The sequence below is a fragment of the Heteronotia binoei genome, chromosome 14 (assembly GCF_032191835.1).
Source record: "Heteronotia binoei isolate CCM8104 ecotype False Entrance Well chromosome 14, APGP_CSIRO_Hbin_v1, whole genome shotgun sequence".
Classification (NCBI taxonomy): Eukaryota; Metazoa; Chordata; class Lepidosauria; order Squamata; family Gekkonidae; genus Heteronotia; species Heteronotia binoei.
Genome location: NC_083236.1, coordinates 25697340 through 25725078, shown reverse-complemented (window position 1 = coordinate 25725078; position 27739 = coordinate 25697340). Strand labels below are relative to the sequence as shown.

The 27739-nt window shown below is 44.4% G+C and overlaps 1 protein-coding gene across 1 annotated transcript; it reads left to right on the top strand.

Moving 5' to 3' along the window:
- Positions 1-337: 337 nt before the first annotated feature.
- NDUFA9 (NADH:ubiquinone oxidoreductase subunit A9) lies at positions 338-27526 on the top strand. Its single transcript, XM_060253594.1, has 11 exons — positions 338-638; positions 4379-4543; positions 5044-5141; positions 7118-7209; positions 10330-10471; positions 18915-19017; positions 20388-20455; positions 20553-20629; positions 23756-23851; positions 24526-24592; positions 27255-27526. The coding sequence occupies exons 1-11, from the start codon at positions 578-580 to the stop codon at positions 27426-27428; spliced, it is 1143 nt and encodes a 380-aa protein (XP_060109577.1). The 5' UTR covers positions 338-577; the 3' UTR covers positions 27429-27526.
- The last annotated feature ends 213 nt before the right edge of the window (positions 27527-27739 follow it).

The window sequence follows — 27739 nt, the reverse complement described above, 5'->3', positions numbered from 1 at the left end:
CTACCAATTTATAAACAGCCTACACATTTGCCTTAAGTAGCATTGCATTTTGCATCATTTTTCCCACAGTCATTTCACCCAGGTAGTGATGGTGTCGTTTTAAACTACTTCATAAAGCAAATGCAAAGCAAGAGGCCAACCAGAATACCCACAGAAGTGGGCTCTACTGTACAAAAATCTATTCTAGAACAAAATTGTGTTACGTAAGACGTCATAAGTCTCCTGACTATTTTGGGCTGCAACAGACTAACGCTAATTAGCCCTTTGGGCTCGCCCCACTAACGAGAACCCCCGCCCCCAACCATCCTCTATTTATTTCCTTCTTCACATTCGTTTAGAACCAGAGCTGCCATCCGGGTATTTACAACGCCGCCATCCCTAACCCCACCCCCTTTCCGCCTCTGGGCGGAGCTGTATTTATTTATCTCCTTGAGAAGAAAAAGAACACACCCATGACTCTCCTTTGTAGCGCATGCGTACTGTATATTTAATTTTTTCCCCCCGCGAGAGATTTTTGTCCTCGGGCGGCTTTCGTAGTGCCTGACGGGTCAGAGTTGAATGTTGAGGCTGGGAGAAAATGGCGGCCTCCGTCCGCTGTTATCGGGTTCCCTACCGGCTCCTGTTGTTGCCAAGGGCTGGTAGGTGCCGTAGGGCTTGCCCTCTTCCCTTGGCTGTGGGAAGCTGCTTATTGTAATGGCTTCTTCGGGGGTGGGGAGACCCGTTTCGGGTGTTTGAAAAGCGAGGGTGGGAGGGTGTTCCTTCTAGTTGGAGCGCACTAAGATTGAAGAAGGTCGCCGGGACTTGTTCCGTTTATCTCGCGTTTTTTGTTTAAGCTTCTAAATGGGTCATGATCAATCACGACATTCGTCGTATGAAGAAGAAGATATTGGATTTATATTCCACCCTCCACTCAAGAGTCTCAGAGCGGCTCACAATCTCCTTTACCTTCCTCCCCCACAACAGACACCCTGTGAGGTAGGTGCGGCTGAGAGGATTCTCACAGCAGCTGCCATTTCAAGGACAACCTCTGCCAAAGCTATGACTGACTCAAGGCCATGAAGGTTAAACTATCAGCAGGGGATGGCTTCCAATCTCAGTGCATTGACAAAGGTGGCAAAACACGGCTTGCCAAGCAAAGAGAGGAGTGAAGTTGCCCACCCACTACAGTACCGCCTCTGCATAAAAGAATCAGCAGCCCTGCTGCTTTCCTTGGCTTTGGGGCGCCCTGCCCTGGCAAGCCCTGGCTGTTTCCATCAGGGTGGCCTGAGAAGTTAAAAGCGGGACACTGGCATCAGGGTCTGCTAAGCTGCAAGTGAGCCCTGCAGGAGCTACTTTAGGTTTGTTAAGCTCCATGTGGGGCTTTGAATTCTCCAGAAAACTGATCTCCAGACTGTGCATATCAGTTCCCCTGGAGCAAAAGGCAGCCTCAGAGGCTGGATTGTATTGGTATCACATCCCTGCTTAGCTCCCTCCTCTTCCCAGCTACTACCCCCAGATCTCCAGGAATCTCCTGAGTTGATAACTATGCTCACACTCTTTGAGGCAAGAACTGGCAACTCACTTCAAGTTCCCAGTCATTGTTGCCACTGAAGGGTGCTTTTACACTGCTGATAGAGCTGCTGGAACTGGCTCTGCTTGTTCCTAGCTGACACAAACCCTACTGATTTGTTTAAATGCTGAATTTATTTTAACAATACAGTTCTGTTGCATGTGAAAGAAAACACAAGAAATCTGGTTCATCCGTCATTCTTGGCTGTGCATATTTCAGTTTGGCTCATTCAGTTTGGCTCATTCAGACTTAGGAATGCACAGGTGTGCACAAACCGTTGTTGGGAATGGTAGATATATTTTGTTTTTCACAAGCTAACTACAAATCCCAGTCCTCCCAATATCCTAGCCCTAGCAATTAGAGGTGTAAAAGATGCTCCAGAGTCCTTAGCTCTAAAGTAAACCATGTTGAAAAGTGGGAAGGACATCTAGTACCAACTACTCAAGCTGGCTCCAAATTCCAGAAATTGGCTTGGTCAGTGAAAGAAGCACCAGCAATCTTGACATGAAACTCCAAAAGGCTCCTTGTAAATTCATCTGGATCCATTAGCTGCTTAAGGTGGACTATGAGTTCTGGGCCCTTGGTGATGCTGTGAATCTAACTGTACCAGGAAGAGGTCAGAACTTGATTAGTGGATTACTGAAGTCTTCCCTATTCTGAGTTGAATAGAAGACTCTGGTGAGTCTGGTGGATGGATGATGGACTACAGCAGCTTCCTCCTCTACTGTTAAGGCAGTGCTCTACAAAAACAAGGTGCCCGGGCTCTATGATGGCTAAGAAATTTCATTACAATGCCTAGTATTTTCAGCAATATTTTTGTTTATGTTTTGTTGTTTTATTGTTCAGCAATATTTTTGATGTTTTATTACAACAGCCAGGGTTACCCCCATGTTTATTTATGTATCACAATGTTTTGTCATATTATTGTTTGAATAAAATGATGATAAACCTTGAGAGTTTGGTGGCAGAAAGAAAATATTGTCATTAAGATCTAAAACCGTGAAGGCTGAAAAATGAGTCTGGTGCCTAAATCTTTAGGCTGACAGCCAGAACCAGAGTAAATTTGTTAAGGCACATATTAAATTTTGGCTGTTGCTGTGCCAAGAAACCTGAAGGGCATAACTGGGACCGATCAACCCTTTATCTAGCTAGTTCTTTGTGATGCACATCGGAACAATTTCTCTCAGATTGTAGGTGTCATCACAGGGCATTCAATAACAGGATCTTGAGGTGTAATTTTCTGCTAGCGCGACTATTGTGTCTTGCTGACTGGGAAAGGGACTCAAGCAAGGGACAAGACCTTAACTGAGTGACCCCTCCATCTTACCCTTCCCCCTACCAGACTAATTCTCCCTGCTCCACACACTTCTGTATCATCATCATCATAGTTTATTACAATCTCACGACCAGAATACAGTATAAACATAATATGAAAAAATAAAAACAGACATAGTGTAGTGAAATGCAATTCACGCAATCTGTATCTGTTGGATGGATGATTCATGTAGGGTGCTGCTTACCTCACCTCTGAAATTTATACATACACATTTATACAAACTACTGTATTATCACTAACTGGTATAAAGCCAAAAACATTGTCTACAAAGTATAGAAGTCTGATACTGAATTTACTGATGGCTCTTAGGCAGTTGAGTTCTCCAGAATGGAATATGAAAACTGTACCTAGCAGATAGGACTCACTAAGATAAGATTAGTTTATCATGAAAATGAATGAACCTGTTATGTTTTTATTTATGGAATGGAAAAAGATAGATTAGAGATGTTTGTTCCGTGATGGCAACTGTTAATGATTGGAATCAGTCCGCATCATTAATATACAGCAAGAGGCTCTAAAGTATATAGATTAATATGTATAGGTGCTTCTTTAGTCTTCTCTTTTTGTTTCAGTTTCTGACATTTATAGTTGTTGTTTTTTTTTTAAACCCTGTTAGTTTCCACTCAGATTGAATCTAATGTGTTTGATCATTTATAACTGTATTGTAGTTAGGTTTTATTTCTTGTTATATAGGCTTCTGATTTTTGTAAGCCACTTTGAACTTCAATTTGATTGAAAGTTGGAGTGTAAATTAAAAATTGGCCCTGATCTGGATAGTCAAGGCTTTCCCATTCTCGTTAGATCTCAGAAGCTAAACAGGGTTGTCCCCGACTAGTATTTGGATGAGAGACCATCACGGAATACCAGGATCGTAGCCTGGAGGCAGGCCATGGCAAACCATCTTTGAATGTCTCTTGCCTTAAAAACCCTATGGGGTTGCCATAAGTCAGCTATGATGTGGTGGGGATGAAATTATGTAGGTTTACAGGCTATGCAAGTTTAATTTAGTTTAAATCTCTCAATTGTGTAAACACAGGCTTTTCTTTGTCCTCTGGTAGCTTGTAGTTTTTGTCTAAACTGAAATTAAATGGATTGAGCAAGCCGACCCATTCAGATGTGGTTGTAGTTACAGTGCGTCGCCCGGGGTGTCTCCTCCTGCTTGTGGGATGCAGGGGTTTCTCATTCTTGTTTTTCATTACATCATGGGGTCATCCATTTGGAAAGCCACAGCCTACATAATGATTTATTGGCTCCATGTAATATTTGGCTGATAGGCCCTTGGACCAGTGGTGGGCAACTGTGCTTGTCAACATTTCCATCTTTAGCTTCTGAGTAGCTGTTTTGAGAGATATTAAACACCACGTGTGCTCTTTTTCTTAGCTAAGAAAAAGCTAAGATTGCTTTGGTGATAAAATGGTATTGGTCCCCTGAGTCCCCTGGATAATCATGTGGCAGCAACCCACTCATGGGTGTCCTGTTTTCTTGTGCTTTAGGCAATGGAATTTCTGCATCAACATCACCTCTTCTACAGCAGCAACGTGACGTTCATTACTCCGTGATTCCTCATGGAAAGAGTGGGCGTTCATCTGTCAGTGGCATTGTGGCCACTGTCTTTGGAGCCACAGGATTTCTGGGTCGATATGTCGTTGGCCGCCTGGGTAATGTTTGGGGGCTTGGCAAAAAACAACAAATCAAAATGTCCTAAAATATGGTGGTTACTTTTGATATTTAGAGTAGCTTAAAGCAGGTTCCCAAAACCTTGTCCAGAGCCATTGCTTGGCCTTGAAACTCATGGTTCTCAGTTACTGGTTTGCCCTAACAGGGGTTAGAAGAGGATAAACTGATGAATTGGTGCCTTTACCGGGCCTTGGTTGGCCATGATGGGAAAGTATTGCTGTGCTTTAAGGGCAACAAAACATGAAATAATGCATGTCATGCCTAGTGTGCAACTTGTGAATGCTCACTTAAAAAAAGAAGCCACTGTAAAGAAAATTTAAACTGATGTTGATTGCATTAGATGTGCATGGTCAGGTATTACTGTCTAGGTATCTGATGACAGCTTTTGTGAGTGCCAGGAATTTAGTACTCTTCCTCTCAGTCTTTTATTGCAGTTCTACTTAAGCAAACAAACAAACAAACCCCTTCCTGAACATTTTAGGGCGGATTGGCTCCCAGGTCATCATTCCTTATCGCTGTGACCCATATGACATGATGTATTTACGGCCCATGGGTGATCTCGGACAGCTTCTGTTTATGGTAGGTCTTTCTGGCTTTTGGTGGTGGGAAGTGCTGTCAACTCACAGCCAACTTATCATGACCCTGTTATAATCCATTCTTCATTTTTAGTAGAGGAAAGCAGGCAGCAGTGGATGAAGTCCTCTAGAAGAGGGCAGAGCCCAAGAACAGAGAGACTCCAATTCTCCCTCTAAAGTAGAGGATCATCCTAGTTTGGACTTTGTGACCTGCATGTTCCTTTTTGTTGTTGTTCTTATTCCTGAGCAGCTACATGGGAGTAGAGCTTTCACTGGCTTCTAGTCAGCCCTCCGCCTAACTCTTTACAGTGGGATTCTATACCGTTACTCCGGCATTGAAATAATGGGCTTAGCCTGAAGCAACTCTGCATAGGATTACACTGTAAGAAATGAGAATAGGTAGGGTGGACATATGTGGAAAGACAGGGCAGGGCAGATGTGTTTGGCAGCCCCTGCAGCAGCAGAGCTTTCACCCACTGATGCTTATGTTCTTTTGGCTTTCCTCTCCAACCCCATATTGAGAGGAAAAGGAAATGAGACTCCCTATACTTGTTTGGCTTAGGAAAGGGATATCTGCCCCTTACTTTCTCCTTAGCTGTTGTGCCTCCATTGCCCATTCTCCCATGCCATGAGAAACAGTTATGGGCAAGTGGCATGACATCTTGAAGTGGATCCATCCGTGAATTAATAGCTCATGCATGAGAGGATTGTTCTTAATCCAGCTGCATCATTCTGAAATTGGGAGACTCTTTGCCTCTTGGAATGGGATAGGACTGTCCTACTGATGCCACAGGGCATAAGGAGCTGATGGATAGGGCCCTGGTATGTTCCGACTCCTTTTCCCCAGCCCTGGAGGGGAAACTGAGTTCATGGGAAAGATTAAGAAAACTAGTGAGAGATGTGTCTGCTACAGTGGCCAAGGGTCAGGAGCACCAATTTGGGAAGTAGTCTCAGCATTTTCCCAGCATTCTTTAATGGTATTCTTAAAAATAAAGTGAATAACGAGTTATAATAACACGACCAAAAGGCACTCTGAAGTTTTCTTCTGTTGGTGGTACCCCAGGGTTGAGGGTGTGGGTGGAGGAAGCTGCTTTCTTAAAATGTGAAAAAGCCCATTAGCTCATGGTGTGGTTTTGTAGTGAAGTTATGGTTAGGCTTGGGTTCCTAGAATACTTGAGAAGCCTTGGTTTCCATGCAGCCAAACTTTTAGTAAAGCAAAGTTTGTTGACCAGAATGTTCAAACTAATGTAGGATTAGTAGGCATCTTGAGAACCACCTTTCTTTACAGGCAGTCATTTCCTCCTGTCCTGATTCTTCTAGTCTACTTTACTGATATAATTATGGATACAGAAAAGTTTTCACTAAGGCATGCCTAGAGATTCTACCACTTGCAGTTTTAGAAAGCCACTCCAGTGGGATCCCATATAGTGGAAGAGTCTGCTCCTGTGATTAAAGGTCCTTTGAGGATTTGTCCCGTGTCACATTCCAGGGCCCAATATTAGATGCTGAGGACCATTCTATCTAGTTTCCCAGGAAGGTCGTATTAGGGTAAAATCATAGAGTTGGAAGGGACCTCCAGGGTCATCTAGTCCAATCCCCTGCACAATGCAGGGGGTAGGTTAGTACCATGACTGACAGGCAGGGATAAATTCACTCGTTTCCAAATGTCCAGGTTTGTTTTGCTGCTGCCATAAAGCGGATGATGGGGCACACTAGCGTAAGCACGGCTGAGTCTGGGTCATTAGCCATTTGGATTGCAAGGTGGTTTTATTTTGATATATTTTTAAATGATCACTATTTATTTTCATTTTTCCTATGAAAACATGTGGACAGAAATTTTTTTGATGGAATCGTTACTATGGCTTATTTGCTGACACAATAAAGACAGACTAGCTTGAAGTAAGAGATGGTTTTGTAAAATCTTTGTGTGTGTGTTTTGCAGAGTTTAATTTCTCGTGTGGTTTGTGTTATGGTTACCAGGAATGGGACTCACGTGACAAAGATTCTATCCGAAGAGCCCTTGAACACAGCAATGTCGTCATCAATCTTGTTGGAAGAGAATGGGAAACTAGGTATCGGTCTTCTTTCTCTTAGATATGTTGAGATAGCCTTTGTGTTTAGTAAGAAGAAACTGAAATCCCATGAAAAGTTTTTCAGTAGTGGGGTTAAGTCTTTAGTACATCACTGGGCTTGTTATTCCAAGGAAAAGTCTTACAGTTTGCATATTTTTGTGAGGTTTCCCTCATTTTCCCCTCCCTTAATCCATTATCTCTCCTTCCCCAGGGTGAGAGTGGGACATTCCAGGGTCAAGTAGCCTTGGGCTGAAAAGAGCAATTTGAGGCTCTTACAGTTTCCATGCTTGAATGAATTTGCACTCAGCTGTAGCTTCCAGATTAACATCAAGGGCAGTTTATGTAGAGGATGTTACAGTAATCTAGCCTCAAGACTGCTGAAGCATGGATCAGGATGGCCAGATAGATATCTGCAAATAGGGAGCCAGATTCCCAAACTAGACAAAGCAGGAAAAGTGCATTTTTTGCTAACATAATAATAATGATAATATAATATATTTTTATGCAACAGTAATTTTTATATTATTATATAATATAAACATGGAACCTATTCTTGCAAGATCATGATCTAGCAAGACTCCCAAGCTCTTAACAGCGTATTTCAGCAGAAGCTACACACTCTTGATGGTAGGAAGCAAAATCCTATCAAAGCAGTGGCCCTCCTAGCCAGCATCACCTCTGAATCACTTGGGTTCAGCTTGTTCTCCCTCAGCTGCTTGATCAGTGCATTCGGACACTGGGCCAGAACAGAGACAGCTGCGGCCGATGGCCTATTTAGAGTGATAGATAGTGGGGTATCTTCAGGAGACCGATGACAGCCTATTTCAGAATTGTGGACAATCTCATTACATGGATATTAAGGAACATGGGAGATGTCTGTAACGTTCTCCCAGGTGTATAGAGCAGCAGCCTTTCTGTTTTGAATATGTAGGCTGCTCTTCCCTTGCAAGTGTGTGACTGCACACCACCCTTTCTTTGCCTTTGCCACCATGTACTCTAGCACCCTCCCTCATGCATGCAGCACCATCACCACTCCCTCTTGCACATGTCAATACTCTTTCCTAGTTTTATCTAATACTGGGAGATGTACGCTGCTGTATCAATACCCCCCCAGTGGCCACACGCAGAAGGATGCCCAGGATACTTTCTCTGCTTCTCAGTTTCCATTCTCTAGCCTGGCAATGGTTTCTCTCAGAGAAGTTTCAGTCTGCCAGATAGATGCGTGTAGGCACAGATATGAAAAATGGAAAGGCCCATTGACTGTGACCACTAGATGTAACTCATATATCTTAAAAGCATTCGATTGCAATTTATTCTATACAAAAATCCAGTCTCTGTCTTGTTTGGTTTGTGGTCAGCTCCAAAATGGTATTAATACAATCCAATGTATGAAAGCACAATAAGATACAGTTCCAACTTCCAATAGTCTCACTCCAATAATTTCTAATGTCCAACTTGATGTTCACTTCTGAAAGAGAGTGGACTAAGTAGAATCTTAAAAATGACGCGTTCTCTGGATGAGAGATGTCATGTTTCTTGTGGCTCTTTCTCAAACCCAATAGGTTGATGATTGGACCCGATCTCAGCAATGTGTTCAATGTAGGAACCAATTAATTCAATCATGGTGGATCATGGCTGCTTCAGAAGCTTTTAAGATATATGAGTTACATCTAGTGGTCATAGTTAGCGGTCCTTTTCATTTTTAATATCTGTGCCAGATGGGTGCTGCATAACTCATCCTTGGTTTGGGTCCCACTAATTAAAGTGGGCACTTTGACACCCCTGGAATCTGCAAGTTAATCACTAAGTTGCCCACTCCCATATGTACCTGTCCAGACTGCTTCAGGTGCCCCCACCATTTGAGGCTAGATGGGTGGCAACCTGAGAAAAGACGAGAACAAGAAGAGATTGGATTTATAGCCCTGCCTTCACTCGGAGTCTAAGAGCAGTTTATAATCTCCTTCCGTTGCCCTTCACACAACAAACACCTTCTGAGGTACATGGGACTGAGAAAGCTCTTTCAAGAACTGCTCTTGAGAGAACAGCTCTGAGAGAACTTGTAACTGACTCAAGGTCATACTAGCAGGTGCACATGGAGGAGTGGGAAATCAAACCTGGTTCTGCTGGATTAGAGTCCACCCTCCTAACTACCACATCAAACTGGTTCTCAAGAAAGAGCCTTCTTTGCCATGACACTGAAACTTATGAATTCCCTTCTCAGGGAGATTTGTCCATGTCCTTCTATCATTGTCTTCCCCCAGTGCATGAAGATTTTTTTTGTTTTGCTTGGCATTGGATTGGACCCTTACCTAAGCTGTCCAAAGGAGAAGCCACAGGTGTATTGGGTGTGTGAGTTGGTCTGACGGTAGAAGGCATGCTTTGCGTTGCAAAGGTTCCCTTGCATTCCCAGTCAAAAAAATCTCAATGGGTGTCGGGGAAGACCTTTCTCCAGAGAGCTGCAGCCTCCTAGAGTAGGATCCAGAGTTGGATCAATCAGTGGTCTGATGAGATAGACCACAGCTTTGTATGTTCACCTTGATCACAGACAGGGTTCCTTGCTCAGCATAAAAAATCTGGAAACAGATCTAAGCCTTCATCCAGTGTCCAAATTATACATTCTGCAAGATAGATTCTCCTTGCCAAATTGTATACTGGGAAAGCAAGTGGCCTTGCTTCTATGACACTTGCGTTCTCAGGCTTTGTACTCGTGGAATGTTGAAAGATCAAGATGTGTGTTGACTGCTTATGTGGACCCATAAGGTCTCTGTAGCCATATAGGCATTACAGGGTATCTGCTTCATATTAGGGTGCTCTGGAAACTGGCAGAATAAAAAACACAGAGAAAGTGTATTTCTTGTGTTTAAAATTCTATTTTTACTGAGTTGATGTCTTCCAACACATTTTATCAGGCAGGTAAGCGTTCCAGTCCCTGTATCATGCTGGTTTGGCTGATGCTTTGAGACTGGCTTAATTAAGACCGAGTTAATTAGGGGCCCCCTAATAAAAGCAGCCAAGGTCTGTTCTTTTGCCTCCCACTGTTATGCTACATCAGTGTGGCTGTCACGTGATATCTGTCAGTGATTTAAAGTGCTCATGTAATCATTTTCCCCCTTCTTTCAGAAACTTCAAGTTTGAAGACGTTTTCGTTAACATCCCCAGGGATATTGCCAGGTTTTCCAGAGAAGCGGGTGTAGAAAAATTGATTCATGTGTCTCACCTGAATGCAGACTGGAGGAGCCCCTCTAAATACCTCCGGAATAAAGTAGGTCACTGAGTTTTGTTTTCAGGTGCTGCTGCTTTGCAGTTACTTCCAGAATATTAGGAACAGAATCACAGCCTCTTCCCCTTTTTGCTTTCTTTGCCCCTGCTTGAACCCAAAATATTTTGCATACTCCGAGGAGATATTTCAGGATCACAGAGCCATCGAACCCAACCTCCTTTCCTAAGGGTTGCTTGGCATGTTGGAGTGAGATGCGACCATGTCCCCCTTTTGAGGTTTGAAGGAGGCATTTGTGAGTGAATTCCACACATGGGAATTGTGCCTCAGTAGCAGTGTCCAGTTAAAGCTTCTTTACAGTATGTTTTTAAGTGTCCAAGTGCCCTTTTGCAGGCATAATCTAAGAAACGGGGGGAGGGATTTGAGTCTTTTTTTCTGTACAGTGTAATGATGAGAAACAACACTATCCAAAATTCTGACCAAATTTTCCTAAAATGAAGTGGAAGATGAAATAGGACAAGGATAATTATCCAACCAAGGATTTGTTCTTACCGCGTTTTCTCTATCACTGGTCTTTGAGTAGTATTATGCTAGCTTCTTGTGAACTAGAGATGCACCATTGTCCAGTTTGGGTAGCTTATACAGCTTTAATCTGAATTACTCAAAGAGATTGTTTACAAAGAAGGGGCACTGTAAGCCCACCGCCCAATATCCTGAGGTTGGAAACGCCTCTTTTTCTCCCAGTTTGGTGTAATGGATAAGTGTGCAGACTGGGAGAACTGGGTTTGATTTCCCCACTGCTCCACTTGCAGCTGCTGGAATGGCTTTGGGTCAGCCATAGCTCTCGTAGGAGTTGTCCTTGAAAGAGCAGCTGCTGTAAGAGATCTCTCATTTCCACCTACCTCACGGTGTCTGTTGTGGGGGGTGGGTGGGAAGGTAACGGAGATTGTGACCGCTCTGATAGATTCAGAGTATAGGGCAGGATATAAACCCAACATCATCATAATCTTCTGGTATCCTTGGTCTCTGCCTCCCCCTTGGTCTGTTTTCTGGCTGTCTTTCCCTTGCAATGAAAGGACTTTTTCTCCCCATCCATGTTCAGATACACATCCAAAGGTGTGGATGTTCTGTTCATTAAAAACAAACAAACATCCTAATCATTAAGCCCAAATTCTACAATTGGAAGAAATTAGAAATAGGCATACCTAAGTAAATAACATGTATTGTGTGCCATTTTGCAAAGTAAATGTTTTCAAATGCAGAACTGTTTCATAAAGAAGGAGGGGCTAGAGCCCCAACTCTTAGAGCTGGAAACAATTTAGAAATGAAAGCTAACATTCTCAGAATGCTGGATTGTGTTCCAGACACCAAATTCCATGCAATAATCTTCACAGGTAGGCCTTCCTAAGCCACAGTCTCTAGTGGACCCAGATGAGACTCACTCAAAATGAATTCATGGCCAAAGAGAGTTTTAAACATTCGGGTGTCTTCACTTCCCCCTCCTGCCCAATAGATGGACGCCAAACAAGAAATATATAGAGCATTTCGTCTTTTGTCTAAAATTCAGGGGTGGCCAATGGTAGCTCTCCAGATGTTTTTTGCCTACAACTCCCATCAGCCCCAGCCAGCATTGTAGTTGTAGACAAAAAACATCTGGAGAGCTACCATTGGCCACCCCTGGTCTAAATCATGGTCTATATGGCCTAGGAAGGATCCAAATATCTAAAAGGCCCTCCCTTCCCATTCATTCTTGTATATCAGTTTCTCAGCCTGTGGAATGGGACCCAAAAGGGGGTGGGGGCTCACAAATCTCTGAAAGTAGGTCTCAGGCCAGCTCTCCCTAATGGCTGTTACTACCCTGTGCCTTGTTCCTTTTTGTATTTTGGAAACCAAGATCTAACCCTAGAAACAGTATCTTCTGTGTCATACATTAGTTGGTATTTTTTTTCTTCACCACATATATATGTTGATCAAGTACTAAATTGGGAGGGGTCTCAAATACAGTTGGAGAAAGGATACAGGGTGATCTTGACAGGCTGGAAAAAACTGGACTAAAACAAATAAAATGAATTTTAATAGGGATAAGTGTGAAATTCTGCATTTAGGTAGGAAACATCAAATGCATAATTATAGGATGGGGGAGACTTGTCTTGGCAGAAGTATGTGCAAAAAGGATTTAGGGGTCTTAGTGGACCATACACTGAGCATGAGCAGGGGCGTAGCTAGGGCTTTGGGGGCCCGGGGCCCAAGATTTATGTGGGCCCCCCTACGTGTGTGCACGCCGCCAGAAACAGGATATGATGTCACTTCCAGTGATGTCACTTCCGCAAGATGGCCACCACTTGCCAGGGAGCCCTGCTGGAAACAGGAAGTGATGTAACTTCCCCAAAATGGCCACCACTTTTTTGGGGGGAAACAGGAAGTGGTGTCACTTTGGGGGCGGCACCCCCCCCAAGATGGCACTGCTGGTGCGATCTAGGTCATGTAATTGATAACCTGGCTGGGGCTGATGGGAGTGGTAGGCAAAAAAAAATCTGGAGAGCTGCCGTGGGCCACCCCTGCAATTACATCCCTGTGTGTGTCTTTTGGGTTGCCACGTGGAGGTGCAGTGAAGCCCCCTTGGCGACGGGGCTGCTGCGGGGGTCCTGCCCCATGGCCCCCTCAGGTCTCGGGGACGCGTGTGTGGGGCACGGCCACCCCCGCCCCGGCTCCCGCTCTATGACCTCGGCGGCCGGCAGCAGCACAGGCCCCTTGCGCGCCGCGTGGAGCGCAGCAGCGTGCTCCCTGGGCTGCCTCGCCGGAGGCAAGGACCAGCTCGCCCTAGCAACTGGCGGCGCCTCCTCGTGGCGCGCAGGGCAGGGCAGGGAGGCCCTTGGGCTCGCAGGCGGGCGGAGAGAGCCCCCTGTTGGAGCGGCGCAGCATGGCCCCGGCAGCCGCCCGCCTCGGCCCCGGCTGCCTCCGGCGCTAGGCAGTGGCGGCGCCCAGCTCCTCTCCTCGCCTATGATCGCCAGCATGAACGTGGCGCTCCAGGATCTCGGTAGCAACGTGAGTGGCGGCGGCGGGGACGCCAGGCAGCTGGCTTCTGAGGGGCCCCTTGGCATTGCCAAGGGGCCCCCCAGACCCCCCAGACCTGGGGCGACCCGCCCCCCCTCCCTACACCACTGTATATCTTAAAGGTGCCACTGAACTCAAACTTTGTTCTGCTGCTTCAGACCAATATGGCTACTCCACCTGAATCTAGGGTCTTTCAAATATATGAATCCAGAGGGTCATTTCTACAAATGCCACTATGGGATATCAAGGTTTTTATAAAACACAGAACAATATCACAGGCTGCATATGCACATTATTACACTACAGCATTTGTCTCCAACTGGATTTTCTTGCACTGACAACCAATGTTCCCTCTAAGCTGCAGAGTCTTGTGAGCAAAAATTCTACTTTGTGAGCTACTGGCATTCAAATTGTGAGCTACTGCATAAATTAGTGTGCTCTGGGGTCATCCTTCCTGAGCTAAGACAAAAATTTGTGAGCTGGAGGCTAAAAGTCTGTGAGCTAGTTCAGCTTAGAGGGAACACTGCTGACAACAGAACCAACAGGCAAATGACTGCTAGAGTGCAATGATACTGCACTACCTATCAGTATGTAGATTAAGCAATGGTTACATCCCAAAATCTATGTGATTCCTCAATGCCATTTTTAAAAAAACTGCCAACAGGAGAAACAGGATCAGGGGAAATCATATAAACACATTGATTTTGGTCCGGTTAAATCATGACTCAAATTCCACTCCTCCCCCTCCCCCAATGCCGTTTCACTGGCAAAATCGATTTCAAAGGGGCCATTTCAGCGAGGCTATTCTTGAATATACTCATAATGAAATTGCAAAACAATGTGCGCTGCCAGGTACTTCATTTAGTAGTACCTGATGCCCTCAGTCTTTTGAACTATAAACATATGTCACCACTCAAGTCGCGACGCAGGCCCTTAAAAATTTTTTTGAAAAAAAGCTCCGTACAAAGGCCCGCTTTAGCAGGTTGCAACAATAGTACGTAGAAGCTAGAAGTTGGCCAGAAAATGTAGGTATCCCTAAGCGACAACAACATACAGATGCGAGGGGAGGAGACGCCCACCCTCGAAGATGTGCTCCCTTGAAGAAAAGGGGTGAAAGGGAAATATCCTTTTCCACCCCGGCTTCGCGGTGGCTTCAGAGCCCAGGGGGGAAGGGTTCCCGACGGGTCAGCAAGCCGGGCAGCCTCTCGGCCTCAAGAAGCTGCGATTCGGCTGCAGCGTTTCTAACGAAGGGAGGGGAAGAAGGCGCCCGGGCGCGAGCACTTATACCTGAGGCACCATTGCTTCCCGGCGGGGATGTTTTGGGCGGCCGAAGCGGCTCCTGATGGCGCGGGAAGCTTTGCCTGAGGAGCTGATCCGGGCCGCCGAAGCTCCCGACGCCTATGCCCAAGCCGGCCCCGCTCTCGGGAGCCAGCAGGCTGCTGCCTCTACCTCGGCCTCGACCCGCGCCAGGAGTCCGGTCAAAGCTGTTGTCGGACATGTCGGCCTCCTCAGTCCTTCCTGGCGGAGGGGACGCCAGGCAGCCGGCTTCTGAGGGGCCTCCTGGCAATGCCAAGGGGCCCCCCAGACCCCCCAGACCTGGGGCGACCCGCCCCCCCGTCCCCCCTCCCTACGCCACTGAGCATGAGTCAGAAGTGTGATGCACTGGCTAAAAAGGCAAATTCAATTTTGGGCTGTATCAGCAGTAGTTTCCAGATCACATGAAGTGATGGTATCACTTTACTGTGCTCTGGTTAGACCTCACCTAGAGTATTATGTCCAGTTTTGGGCACCACAATTTAGGAAGGATATAGACAAGCTGGAATGTGCCCAGAGGGCAACAAAAATGGTGAGGGGTCTGGAGACCAAGTCCTATGAGGAAAGAGATTGAAGGAGCTGAGTATGTTCAGCCTGAAGAGGACACAACTGAGAGGTGATATGACCACCATCTTTAAGTACTTGAAGGGCTGTTGTATAGAGGATGGTGCAGAAGGTCAGACCAGAACCAAGGGGTTGAAATTAAATCAAAAGAGTTTCTGGCTAAACATTAGGAAGAACTTCCTGACAGAGCGGTTCCTCAGTGGAACGAGCTTCCTTGGGAGGAACCTCCTTCCTTGGAGGTTTTTAAACAGAGGCTAGATGGCCATCTGACAGCAATGCTGAGTCTGTGAACTAGGCAGATCATAAGAAGGAGGGTGGGAAGGGTTGCATTAATGCCTAGTTCTTGTGGCCCTTTCTTACACGCCCAGAGAAATGCTGATTGACACTTTGGGGTCAGTCAGCAATTTTTCTCCAGGCCAGTTTGGCAAGGGATCCTGGGTTTGTTTGTTTTTTGCCACCACCTGGGCATGGAGCAGGGGTCACTGGGGATGTGTGTTTGTGTGTGTGTGAGGTATTTGTGAAGTTTCTGCATTACACAGGAGTTGGACTAGATGACCCATCCAACTTTATGATTCTAATCAGGCCTCAGATTCAGTGGAAGCTCACAGGAGCACAGCTCCTGAACCTTTCGGAGAGTTCCACCTCCTTGTCCATTGAATAGTATGTGCAGCTGCATAACAATCCCTGGATGAGCTCCACCACCTATTTTTCTGCAAAATGACCTCTGATTCTAAGTAAAACATGTCCTAATGTTCACTAGAGTGAGTTTCTTAGACTCATAGGTGGGATTTGTAGGAATAATGGAGGTCAAAGGCTGGAACCTCCATATGCAAAGGCTGTGTATGTCAGAATGTCACTTGCTTCGGCTCATAGTGGAGGCAGCTGCACCCTTTCCACAATGTTTGTTCGTTTCGCATAAACATATGGTTAGCCACTGTAGAAAATGGAAAGCTGAACTAGATGGGTGCCAAGGTCATAATTTGCCTCGAGCACCAAAAAACCCTTGGGCCAGACTTGAATGGGGTCAGCATCCTGGAAAGGTTGGGAACTGGTGTTGTGCACCAACTCTAATCCTCAGGCATCTACTGGTTGTTCTTCCAACCAAAGTAGCCTCCCTGGTATCAACCAGAGCCTTTTGCATCATAGCTCCCACTTTATGGAATGGGCTCCCTGTGGAGGTAAGAGGGGCACCATTGCTAGAAATATTGAGGAGCCGCTGTAAAGTTGTTTTCTTTGCCCGTGGCTTTTTATGGGGTTTAGACCACAGGCATCTTATGCAGAGGTATGTGTGGTATTATTTGGAACTGTATTTTGCACGTGGTTTGTAAGTTTCCTTGAGCCACGATGAGAGGCAGGATAATAGTTAATAGTTAAAACTAATACCAGCTATCAGTTTGTTTCTGGGCACAATTCATAAGAACATAAGAGAAGCCATGTTGGATCAGGCCAACGGCCCATCCAGTCCAACACTCTGTGTCACACAGTGGCAAAAAATTTTATATATACACACACACTGTGGCTAATAGCCACTGATGGACCTGTGCTCCATATTTTTATCTAAACCCCTCTTGAAGGTGGCTATACTTGTGGCCGCCACCACCTCCTGTGGCAGTGAATTCCACATGTTAATCACCCTTGAAATGCCCAGAAATTCAAAAATGCCCAGTTCCAAACACACTTCAAAATGCTGATTTTGACATTGTGCTCAGACCCTCCTGCTCCTGCATAGACCTTCGTGTATGTCAAAAGCATCTTCTGGGCCCTGACTGTGGCTGCTGTCAGCGTCAGGAACAGTCAGTTGGCTACTAGGGGCAGCCTTTTGCATCGTGGCAAAAACTTTGGAATGCCCTTCCCTGCTAGATCAGGTTGTTCTTGCCCAAGCTTTTGACCGCATCTGACTTCTGCTTAGGGAGGGGGTGTGCATGTGGTGATCTCCTTTGTATTGTTTAATTGCCTTGGGGGAGTAGACTTGCTTGGAGGAATATTAAAAAAATGTTTATTTTAGATTAATCTGCAGTACTGTGTGGCACATTCGGGCGTGGCGGGCAGGTTTTCTTTCTCTGTTTTGTTATTTTAGCGTTTTGGCTTCTCTTTACGTTAGTGTTTAATCCAACAAGGAGATTCACCGTTGCGGCTGTAGGAGTTTTCTTTTTCATTGTCTTCACGATGCCTTGCATGCAGAGGTGAGCCGCTGAGAGATTGCCTCCTCAAGATGTTGAATACTTTCCCAAGTAAATAAATTAGATTCAGTTTGTTGGAGAAATCCCAGGTCAGTGTGGCATCTTGGGATTTCATCACAGCGCCTGCTGTTTTCGACAACTGATTTTATCATAGCATCTCTCAGCAATCCTTGGAAATGCAAAACTGGCTTATAATATTCTTATAATTAAGAATATTTGTATGACACAAAAGTAATTAATCACAAAGTCCTTGATTAAATGTAGGGGTTTTTTTTGGTAGACAAAGCCCAGCAGGAACTTGTTAGCATATTAGGCCATACCCCCAGACATTACCATTGTTTCACACAGAGCTTTTTTGTAGAAAAAGCCCAGTAGGAACTCATTTGCATATTAGACCACACTCACTGATGCCAAGCTAGCCGGAACTGCGTTTTTGCTCAAAAAAAGCCCTGTAAATGTAAACTTTCATTTAGGCAATTCAGTGGGGATTTCCCCTGTAATTATTTATACACTGTAGCCTTCTTGCCATGGCATTTATAAAATTATGAAAAACTCTGGGAAAGGCTAGGATTTGGAAGAAAAATTAGAAAATGTGATTGATAAAATCTAAAACCTTGATGAGCAAAAAATGAAGAAATATATTTTTGAGCTGGCTTCTAGATTCTCCTCCCCCCCCCAAAAATGAAGCTTGATTTAAACTAGTATATAACTATATAGTTAATGATTAGGTATGTACTTTAAAGAGCCCTGTGGCGCAGAGTGGTAAAGCTGCAATACTGCAGTCGGAGCTCTCTGCTCATGACCTGAGTTCAATCCCAGTGGAAGCTGGTTCAGGTAGCGGGCTCCAGGTTGACTCAGCCTTCCATCCTTCCGAGGTTGGTAAAATGAGTACCCAGTTTGCTGGGGGGAAAGTGTAGATGACTGGGGAAGGCAATAGCAAACCACCCAGTAAAAAGTCTGCCATGAAAACGTTGTTAAAGCAACATTACCCCAGAGTTGGAAACAACTGGTGCTTGCACAGGAGACTACCTTTACCTTTTTATGTACTTTATGACTGCAGGCCCCATTTTTGGCAACTTTGACAGCCTTGATGATCTTCAGGTTCTGTTCTAAAAAGCCTTGGAGTGGCCTCATTTTTGTTTCTGTGTGTTGCCTTCTGTCCTTAGATGTGGTTAGTCATCATGCTGAACATGTTCGTAACAATACTCTGGATGGAATACTTAGCGCAGTACAGAATACTCAGTATAGCAGTTTCAGGAGTGATAAAATCAAGATATAAATGGCTTGTAAGCTATGTTTGTAGAAGAGAATGTACAAAACATCATCTTGCGAAGTATTAATACTAACTTCCTTTTCTGTTAATGCCTTGATAACAGGCTGCTGGGGAAAAGATTGTGAGGGAAGAATTTCCAGATGCTATCATTATGAAGCCTGCAGAAATGTTTGGAAGAGAGGACACGTTTTTCAACCACTATGCAAGTATGCACTTACTGGAGCACGAAATCTGCTTTGTCAAGGGGAAAATAATGCTGGAGAGGAAGGGGTGGAATCTCACCTCCATGGCTCCTAAATCTGCCTCTGGTTCCTCATGCCAGCCTGTGACATGGTAGAATTTAATGACTCCTCTGACTGGCAGTTATTCTACAGGGCGTCGAGTAGAGGTCTTTCACACGATTCACCTCCTATCTGGTTCTTTTAACTGGAGTAGTTGAACCTATGACCTTCTGCGTGCCAAGCAGATGCTCTTGTTCTGATCTGCAGCCCAGCCCTGTTTATTTCTTCTTTAAACTGGTGCCATTGTCTTCCGGAGATATAGTTGCAGCTCTTAAAATGGTTCTTTGTAACGCTTGTTTTCCTGAGTTTGCGACTCTAGTACTGCAAACATTGAAAGCTCTGCCAAGCCTTTTTGTTTATTCAAAATGTAGACCTTGCCCTCTCCCATCTCTTTTCATTCCTTGAGATCAGCAGGAGGAGTGTCTTCTCTGGTTGCGTTAATTGAGAGATGAAAGGCTTGCTGTTTTGAACTTTGGTGATCATAGCACACATTGCAGAAGTTGGAGGTTTTTTTGAACTGGAGCTGAAACGGAATTTTAGAAACTCCAAATCTTGCACTCTTGAAAATTAAAGCTTATTGTTTTGAATTTGAAAGCATTTTTCTTAATCTGAAATGGGAGAATGCTTTCAGAAAGTTTTCCTCAACCTTTTCATAATTCATTTGTATATTTGAGTGTTGGTGTGTGTTCAGGACACTATTCTCTTTCAGTGTTTTTGAGAAAGGGCTCAGTGGCAGAGCATCTGCTTGGTGTGCAGAAGGTCGCAGGTTCAGTCTCACCATCTCTGACTGAAAGAATTGGGGAGGAGTGATGTGCTAAACTTTGACCAGAGACCATGGAGAGTCCTCTCTCTAAGACTGAACTTGAGGAACCAAAGGTTTGACTTGGAATAAGGCAACTGTCTGTGTACGTGTCATTGTACAGCCATCATTAGTTACTACTGTAAATGCATCCTGAATTATAATTTAGTGAAAGCAAATATGGCATGAAATGGACCTTAAGCGTCATTACATATTTATTAAATTTATATGGGTCAACATGCCAAAATCTAGTGGCTGGGAACCCGACTGCCACTTCTGGCCATTCTACAGGATTTCCCTCTCCCTTCAGACAGATGCAGTTCCCGCTTTCTGAGTGTGTTCTTTTATTTATTTATTTTAATATGCAGCTGATTCCCATGTTGACATTTTAAGGTATGGTTGTGTGTTTTCCTGACAGCCTCCCTCCACGCAACTTTTCTTTGATCCCCAATGGCCACGTTTGCATTCCCCAAGTAACTTATCCATCTCTCTTTAGACATGCGCTGGTTTCTGGGTGTGCCGCTGATTTCCTTTGGCAAGAAAACAGTGAAACAGCCTATCTATGTAGGTATTTAGGCAAAAATGTCCATTTTAGAGAGGGTTTTTTTTTTCAAAATTGCAGTTTATATTGATGTTTGTTCTTGAACATTTTAACCCACAGGTGGTTGATGTAGCCAAGGCAATAATTAATGCCATTAAGGAACCTGATGCTAAAGGCAAAACCTACGCATTGGCTGGGTAGGTTAGTCTTTTAACCATAAACCACAAAATCTTTCTCTATTTGGTGTCTCTGATCAATACTGCAGTGTTACAGTGCTACAGATTGTGTGGTTGTGTGTATGGGACAGACAGAGAGAAATAGATTTATGCAGATTACAAAAACTCAAGTTAGCAATCATCTGGAATTATTCGACCAGAGTGAGTTTCCAGTTTTGTAATTCACCTAATTGGTTGCAGCCACAATTAAGCCATACTGGTTTGCGTTCACTCAAGGCTTTGCACTGTCTCTGAACCTATTTGGGGAACTTTGATCAGGCAGCTAAGCAGGAACATTGGCAGTAAGGCTGGAGTTTTCAGAAATAAGAAGTGATAATGAATGGGTAATCAAAACAGAAATGATCTTGTTATAAACCCGGGCTTCAGAAGTTAGTGGTTCTTTCATCAGACTTTTATCCAAACAGTTTTTAAATATTAGGGTTTGTAGACTCTTTCGGGCTCAAGTGCCGTGTTCTACTGGAGAAAGTTTTCCTTCCAGACGTTTCGTTCTCAGCTGCGGAGAACATCCTCAGTGGCGTTGCAGCCGGAGCAGGCGCTCAGACCTTCTTGGCTGCTGTGCATTGAGTGGGGCCAGGGCTGCTGGAGAGCTGCTTTTTCTAGGCTGGAGGGGGTGTGATGAAAGGGCAATTGGTTTGTGGATGTGCCCATTGTTTGGTGGGGCTTCCTGGAAGGGTAGTGATAAGGAAACTGGCTGTTGAATGTGACCATTGTTCTGTGTTAATTGCTGGGAAGGGTGGAAGGGGTTTGAAGATAAGGAAGATGGTTGTTGACTGTGCTGATTGTTCTGTGGAATTTGCTGGTTGTTCTGAGACTTTCTGCAATTTATAGTCTGTAGGGTGTTTTGCAGAGCTGGGTACCAAGATTGGTGGATGAAAATACCTTCTTCCTTTCTGTTAAAATTGTGCTGGTGTTTGTAGTTTTTAAATAAATGGGCAGTGTGTGTGTGTGTGTGTGTGTGTGTGTGTGTGTGGAAGGGGGTGTCAGAACCCAAAAAGTGTGTGATAACCCGGGTTCTTTTTCTCGCAGGAGTTCCTCTGCATATTAGGCCATGTCCCCCTGATGTAGCCAATCCTCCAAGAGCTTAGAGGGCTCTTAGTACAGGGCCTACTGTAAGCTCCAGGAGGATTGGCTACATCAGGGGGGCATGGCCTAATATGCAGAGGAGCTCCTGCTAGAAAAAGAGCCCTGGTGATAACTCTTTATGTATGTGAGAGGGAGGGATAAATGAGCCAAGGAAGAAGAGCTGAGTAAAATCTGAGAGGAATCTGTGGCCTCCCCATAACACGTGAAATGGCCATAAGATACAGCTTCTTGCTTAGCCTGTTCTGGGTGTCGTGCTGCATTAGGAGCAGTGGGCTAGTGCTCAGCATTTGCTTATTTGCTTCATTAGTTGCCCATCTTTCTTGTTGAGACTCAGGGTGGAACAGTTCAGTTGGACAACATATTGCACTGTGAAGTAGCCCAAACACTTGATAATAAACATATTTTTATCTTGTGCAACGAGCCATCTTTCACATTAGAATTATCTCATGCTTAGAAATAAGGCCCTTTGTGGAGAAAAAATAAAATGGGCTCTAGAAAGAGGCTCTGGGTGCTGTCTGCCCACCCACCCAAGTGAAGGCATTCACTTTCCCCCCATCTCACAACTCAAGGGGAACTGGTATCTGCCCGTCTGGAGAGCAGTTGTAATTCTGAGTGATCTCCAGCCCTCACCTGGAGATTAAGTAACCCAACAAGAGAATCATGGCAAAACAGGCGGAGGAATAGAAAGCAATGCTCCCATGAACCCCAGCCTCAAAAAATACAAAATGAATAACAACTGAATACAAAATATATAATATATTCACGTATCATTAGTGCAGTAATTCAATTTTATAAAGTCCAAGGAACTTGCACATCAGAACACCAGTCCCATTATTCTTCAGCAATTAATGCCACACTTCTTCAAGAAAGTTCTGATGAAATTGATAAGTGTTCAATCAATCCATATTAATGAAAGATGCAGCGAACAATCCAAAGGCTACAGGTCAGTACCAGTGCCCCTGTTTCGCACAGAGCTTTTTCAAGCTTTTTGCACAAACGGAAAGCAGCTATACCACAGTAGAGCCTCCAAAAATTCATCATCATCATGATAGTCGGCATTCACTCTCCCTCTCCCCCCCAACAGCCTCCAAAATTCATCATCATCATGGTATTCAGCATTCACTCTCCCCACCCCCCCACACAACTCAAGGGGAGCTGATCTCTGCCATCTGGAGAGCAGTTGTAATTCTGAGTGATCTCCAGCCCTCACCTGGAGATTAAATAACCCAATATGAATAGAGAATCACAGATAAATGACTAGCAGGGGAGCCCCTAAGGGTTCTGTGATTAAACCTTATAAAGGACTGAGCATACTGTATGACTTCACCTTATGTACAATTCACTGCTTTAAGTGGTTGTTTATGTTTCCTTTATAAATTTCAATGAAAATTTGTTGATTATATTGGAGGCTGGTTTAATCACAGAACCCTTAGGGGCTCCCCTGCTACTCACCTGGAGATTGGCAACAGTGGTTTCCATCAAAGTTGTGGGTTTTTTTAGGGCAGAGCCTCTCTGACAGATGTTTTTGGCTTCAGCTTCCTGTGCACCTTTGAATTCTTTCCCTGCTCCCTTGAGGTCTCCAGGATTTCACCATTGTGCATCTCAAAGAACCATCCTTACAGCAGTTTCGCTTTGTTGCTCATGAAGATTGCTTCATACGCACTGAGCTTTCATGCCACTAGTACTGTTCACCTAGCAATTAGAGTCGTTTTCTATCCTTCATCAAGAACTTGTGTAACTGATCCCATGTACTGAATACCATGTACTGAAACATGAATATATGTTTAGTCATGTTCTGGTTTCCATTTCTCAAAACTTCTTCCTAAAGATAAGATGTTTTATTATACAGCCAGATAATGCGTAATTTTCACTTGAAAATGGGGTTCACATGTTATCTTCTTAAACGCCTTATCCATATTACCATACATACACATCAGTATGAATGGCTGCAAGAAACACAGCTTGTGGGAACTAACACTTTGCTTTGCTTTCCCCTCCTTGCAGCCCACATAGATATTTGCTATATGACTTGGTACGTTATCTTTATTCGGTTCTCCACAGAGGTTATCTCCCGTATCCGCTGCCTCGTCCTCTATATCAGTAAGTGTAGCATTTCTCTCTCTCTCCTTTTATTTTGTCAGTCATGTCAATCACAGATTTTGCAGTTACAGGGTACAATCAGAACTGTGATAAGAGGTCCTTAAATTTCACTATAGTTGGTGAGCCTGAAACACAAATAATGTATAGTTGCCATTTTAATATATTTAGGTATCTATACCCTGCTTTCCCTTTCTGTTATCTGGGACCTTTCATGTTCTCTACCTTGCACAGAATGTACTCTGTGCATGAGGGACTCATGTTTATTTCCACATGGGTTCTGGGGGGATGGCATTTAGAACATGTGTTGTATTACAACCACGAGGATGGTCCTGGATAAGAGGGATGCATTTCTAAAATCGAGTCTTCATTTAGGTCCTAAACAAGGATGGCAGCAAAAGAAAGTTCGTGAAAGAATTTTGCACTGTTTCTGTCTGACCTGTTTTGAGAAAAGGACTTTCTACAGTTCCCGCCCCCCCCTGCCGCTTTGGCAAGGGAACTCTGGGATCCTGTTACCAGTATCTGCTTTTGTTCTGCCTGACCATTCCATTGTCTTGCTTCGTGCTGCAGCCCAATATTCCCCTCTGCACTTTCCCTGCTCCTCAAGGGAGTGGGGAGTACACTGTTATCAAAACTCATAATTGTGATGGATCTCCTTTTACTGCTTTGGATTACAGTTTATGTGCAAGATTCTTTGAGATAAACCCCTTTCAACCATGGACAACCAGAGACAAAGTGGATCGGGTAGGTTTGGGTTTGCAGTTGTCCATTTGCATGTGTTCTTTTTGACTGGTCCGGGCTGAAAGAACTTTTGATATTTTTTAGCACCCTAGAGCAGGGTTGTCGAACACATGAGGGCTGGATCTGACATAAATGGGACTTTGGGGGGCTGGGCCATGTGTGTCATAAAATGCCAGGTAGCAGAGATATAAACTTTATAAAAGGACACAAACACAATTAAAGGTATATTTTTTTTAACTTAAAATACAAACATGCTTAAAACTCTTGCAATGTTTTGTTTAAAATTGAAAGATGGGGGAATTTGGCAATAAAATGGAAAGATGGGGAAATTTGGTTTTTTAAAATAAAGCACACATTTTAAAATAAAGCACAAGGATCACAGCAAAAACTAAAAATATAAAATGCTGTGAGCTTAGGAAAACATCAAGAGTGAACATCTCCATGTCCCAACTGCTGTACCCAGGGAGGGGATGGGGTGAGGCAGAAAGGAAAACATGAAATGGCTGGGCATTGCAAGCTTCCCCCAGCCTCCCAGGTCTACTCAGAACAGCACTGCAGTGTAATATCCCCTTTTGGCTGTGGGTTCCCAGGTTAGAGTACTCACTAGGCACCAGTTCTCAGGTCCATTCAGAAGAGACAAGCTGGCTCAAAGCATCAACCCTTTATTTGTAGGGACATAACTCCAGGAAGCAACAACTTCAGATGGCCATAGGAATGCTGCAGCACACACAAAGTTGCAAGGAAAACTTGGAATGGATTTTCTATTAAGGTCTCTGTACCCAGATAGACTATCTGGGCCCAGAGACCTTAATGGAAAATCCATTCCACAATTTTTTTTTTGCAGCTTTGTTTCCTACTGCAGCCAGCAAAGACAAGGCAGAAGGATCTGGGAAATTTGGCAGCCTCCCAATCTTCAGAGGGTGATGACAGGACAGCGGGAGAGGGGGAAAAAGAGCCCCAAGAGCCTGATTAAAGCCCTCGGTGGGCCAGTTTTGGCCTGTGGGTATGGATATTTGACACCCCTGCCCTAGAGTTTTAATTTGGGGTGGACATGAACCAGGAAAAGGAAATTTGTCCTGGTTTGTGACATCAAATGAACCATGAACCAATTCTGACCTGTGGTTTTTGAACTGGTTTGGGTTTGTAAAACCCCTTTAAATGAGTTTTGACAGTGGGCACCACATAGGAATGAAGTCCAAGTGGCGAATTCACCACTTCCGGGCGAATTTGCCTCTTGGACTCTGCTTATGCATTCCCTTTAAATGTGTTTTGCAAGGGGGCCCTGCACAAGAACGCAATCCAAGTGGTGAATTCGCCACTTCCAGGGGAATTTGCCACTTGGACTTCACTCCCACATGGTGTCCACTGTCGAAACCCATTTAAAGTGCAAGCAGCAAATTCACCGGGCGGAAGGCGGGAAGGGAGCAAAAGGAATTGCTGATCTAGTTTGCATTCTATTAGATGCAAGCCAGTTCAGCGAACCCTCCCCCCCCTCCCGCAGAAGCTGCAGTGACTCTTGCAAGTGAACTCAGAAGGCATTTAAATGCTTTCTGAGCTCACTGGCGAGTTGTGCTGCCCCAGCACAAACCAAACAAACCACTACCAAAACCTGGTTGGTGCCTAGCTCTAGTGTTAGTGTCATAGAGTTCTTGTTTTATTTAGAATTGCTTGGGCAGTTTCTAATTTTGCAGTAGTTATGAATTAACGGGATTTTGGAAATATATCAGCTTGAAGTAGACTTCTCATTGGGAGAGCCACAGTTTTTTCTTCCACCCTTTTAGAGGCAGTTGTTCGATATGGTTGCTGCTGTGGTGGGGGGAGCTGTTTTTTTCTACCAATTCGACTTTGGGGTCTCACACATAGGGTGTGTGTGCTCTGGCTTGGTTGCTGTTGGGAGGTGGGTGTTTTCCCTCGCTTCCTCCAGCATTGTAGTACTGTCATGTAGCACTCTTCAGCATGCAGGCTTTCAGAACCTGCTTTGGTATGGTGATTTTGGAAGGATTGCAACAAAGCTGTGAGGGGACATCAGTGTGAGTGGGAAAGTCTGGATCTTCTCAGTCCTGCCCACTCGATCAGCTTAGTGCAGGCTTGCTTGGAATGGAATCCCATGGTATTTACTGTGCTTTGACTTCTAAGGAAACACCGATGAGAGTCAAGTCAAGTTATTGTTACAGTCAGTGACCAGCACACTTAATCAATTCATACAAACCATTTAGCGACAACACGTGGAATAAAACCATCAGAAGCATTCATAAAATTGGGTATCTGTGACCGTAACAAAGAAATGGGATAAGACAGCCATAAAATTTATTTAAAAATTAGATAGAAAATTAAAACTTAGTCCATCTGCCTTGTGTTTTACGTTCCTTGAGGACCTGGACACAGAATCTGGCCACCTGTCTTGTCTGATGGTTCTTGTCGGACAGGAGGTAGTCGAGTTTAATCGCCAAAGGGTAAGATACTTGGGAAGTCAAAATGCACTGCATTAAAAAAAAAAATCAAGGGTGTGTGGAAACTTTTTGCATTATCTCCTTGTGGCACCTTCAAAATAGTATTTCCAGTCTGATGGGTGGTGGATTGATGACAGCCTTAGTTCAAGTGGTTTGAATTGTAAAGAGATGTTGGACAAGCTTACAAAATGCTTTAATCTCTTGTGTCTTTCAAGTTCCATACCACGGACATGAGGTTCCCTGATCTTCCTGGCTTAGAGGATCTGGGCATCTCCGGCACTCCTATAGAGCTGAAAGCAATAGAAGTGCTACGCCGTCACCGCACGTTCCGCTGGCTGATAGAAGAGATCGAGGAAGCAAAACCAGCCAAGCCTGTTACAGACATGTAGCTGTTGACATCTGTGGTTTTGCAGCCTGGACTTCCATTGATCTTGTTTGTTTGAAAATCTGTACATAACAGAAGTTTAAATCCATCCTGTAATCGTCATTGTGTACTGTTAATTGTTTTAGGATTTTTAGAGTGACAGAGGCTGCGGCTTGTTTGTTTTTAAACTATGAAAGGTCCCTGCCCTGGCCTGCATAGCTCAGGCAAGCCTGATCTCATTTGATCTTGCAAGCTAAGCAGAGCTGACCTTGGCCAGTATTTGGTCAGGAGACCTCCAGTGAATACCAGGGTTGGGAGGCAGAGGTAGGCTATCAA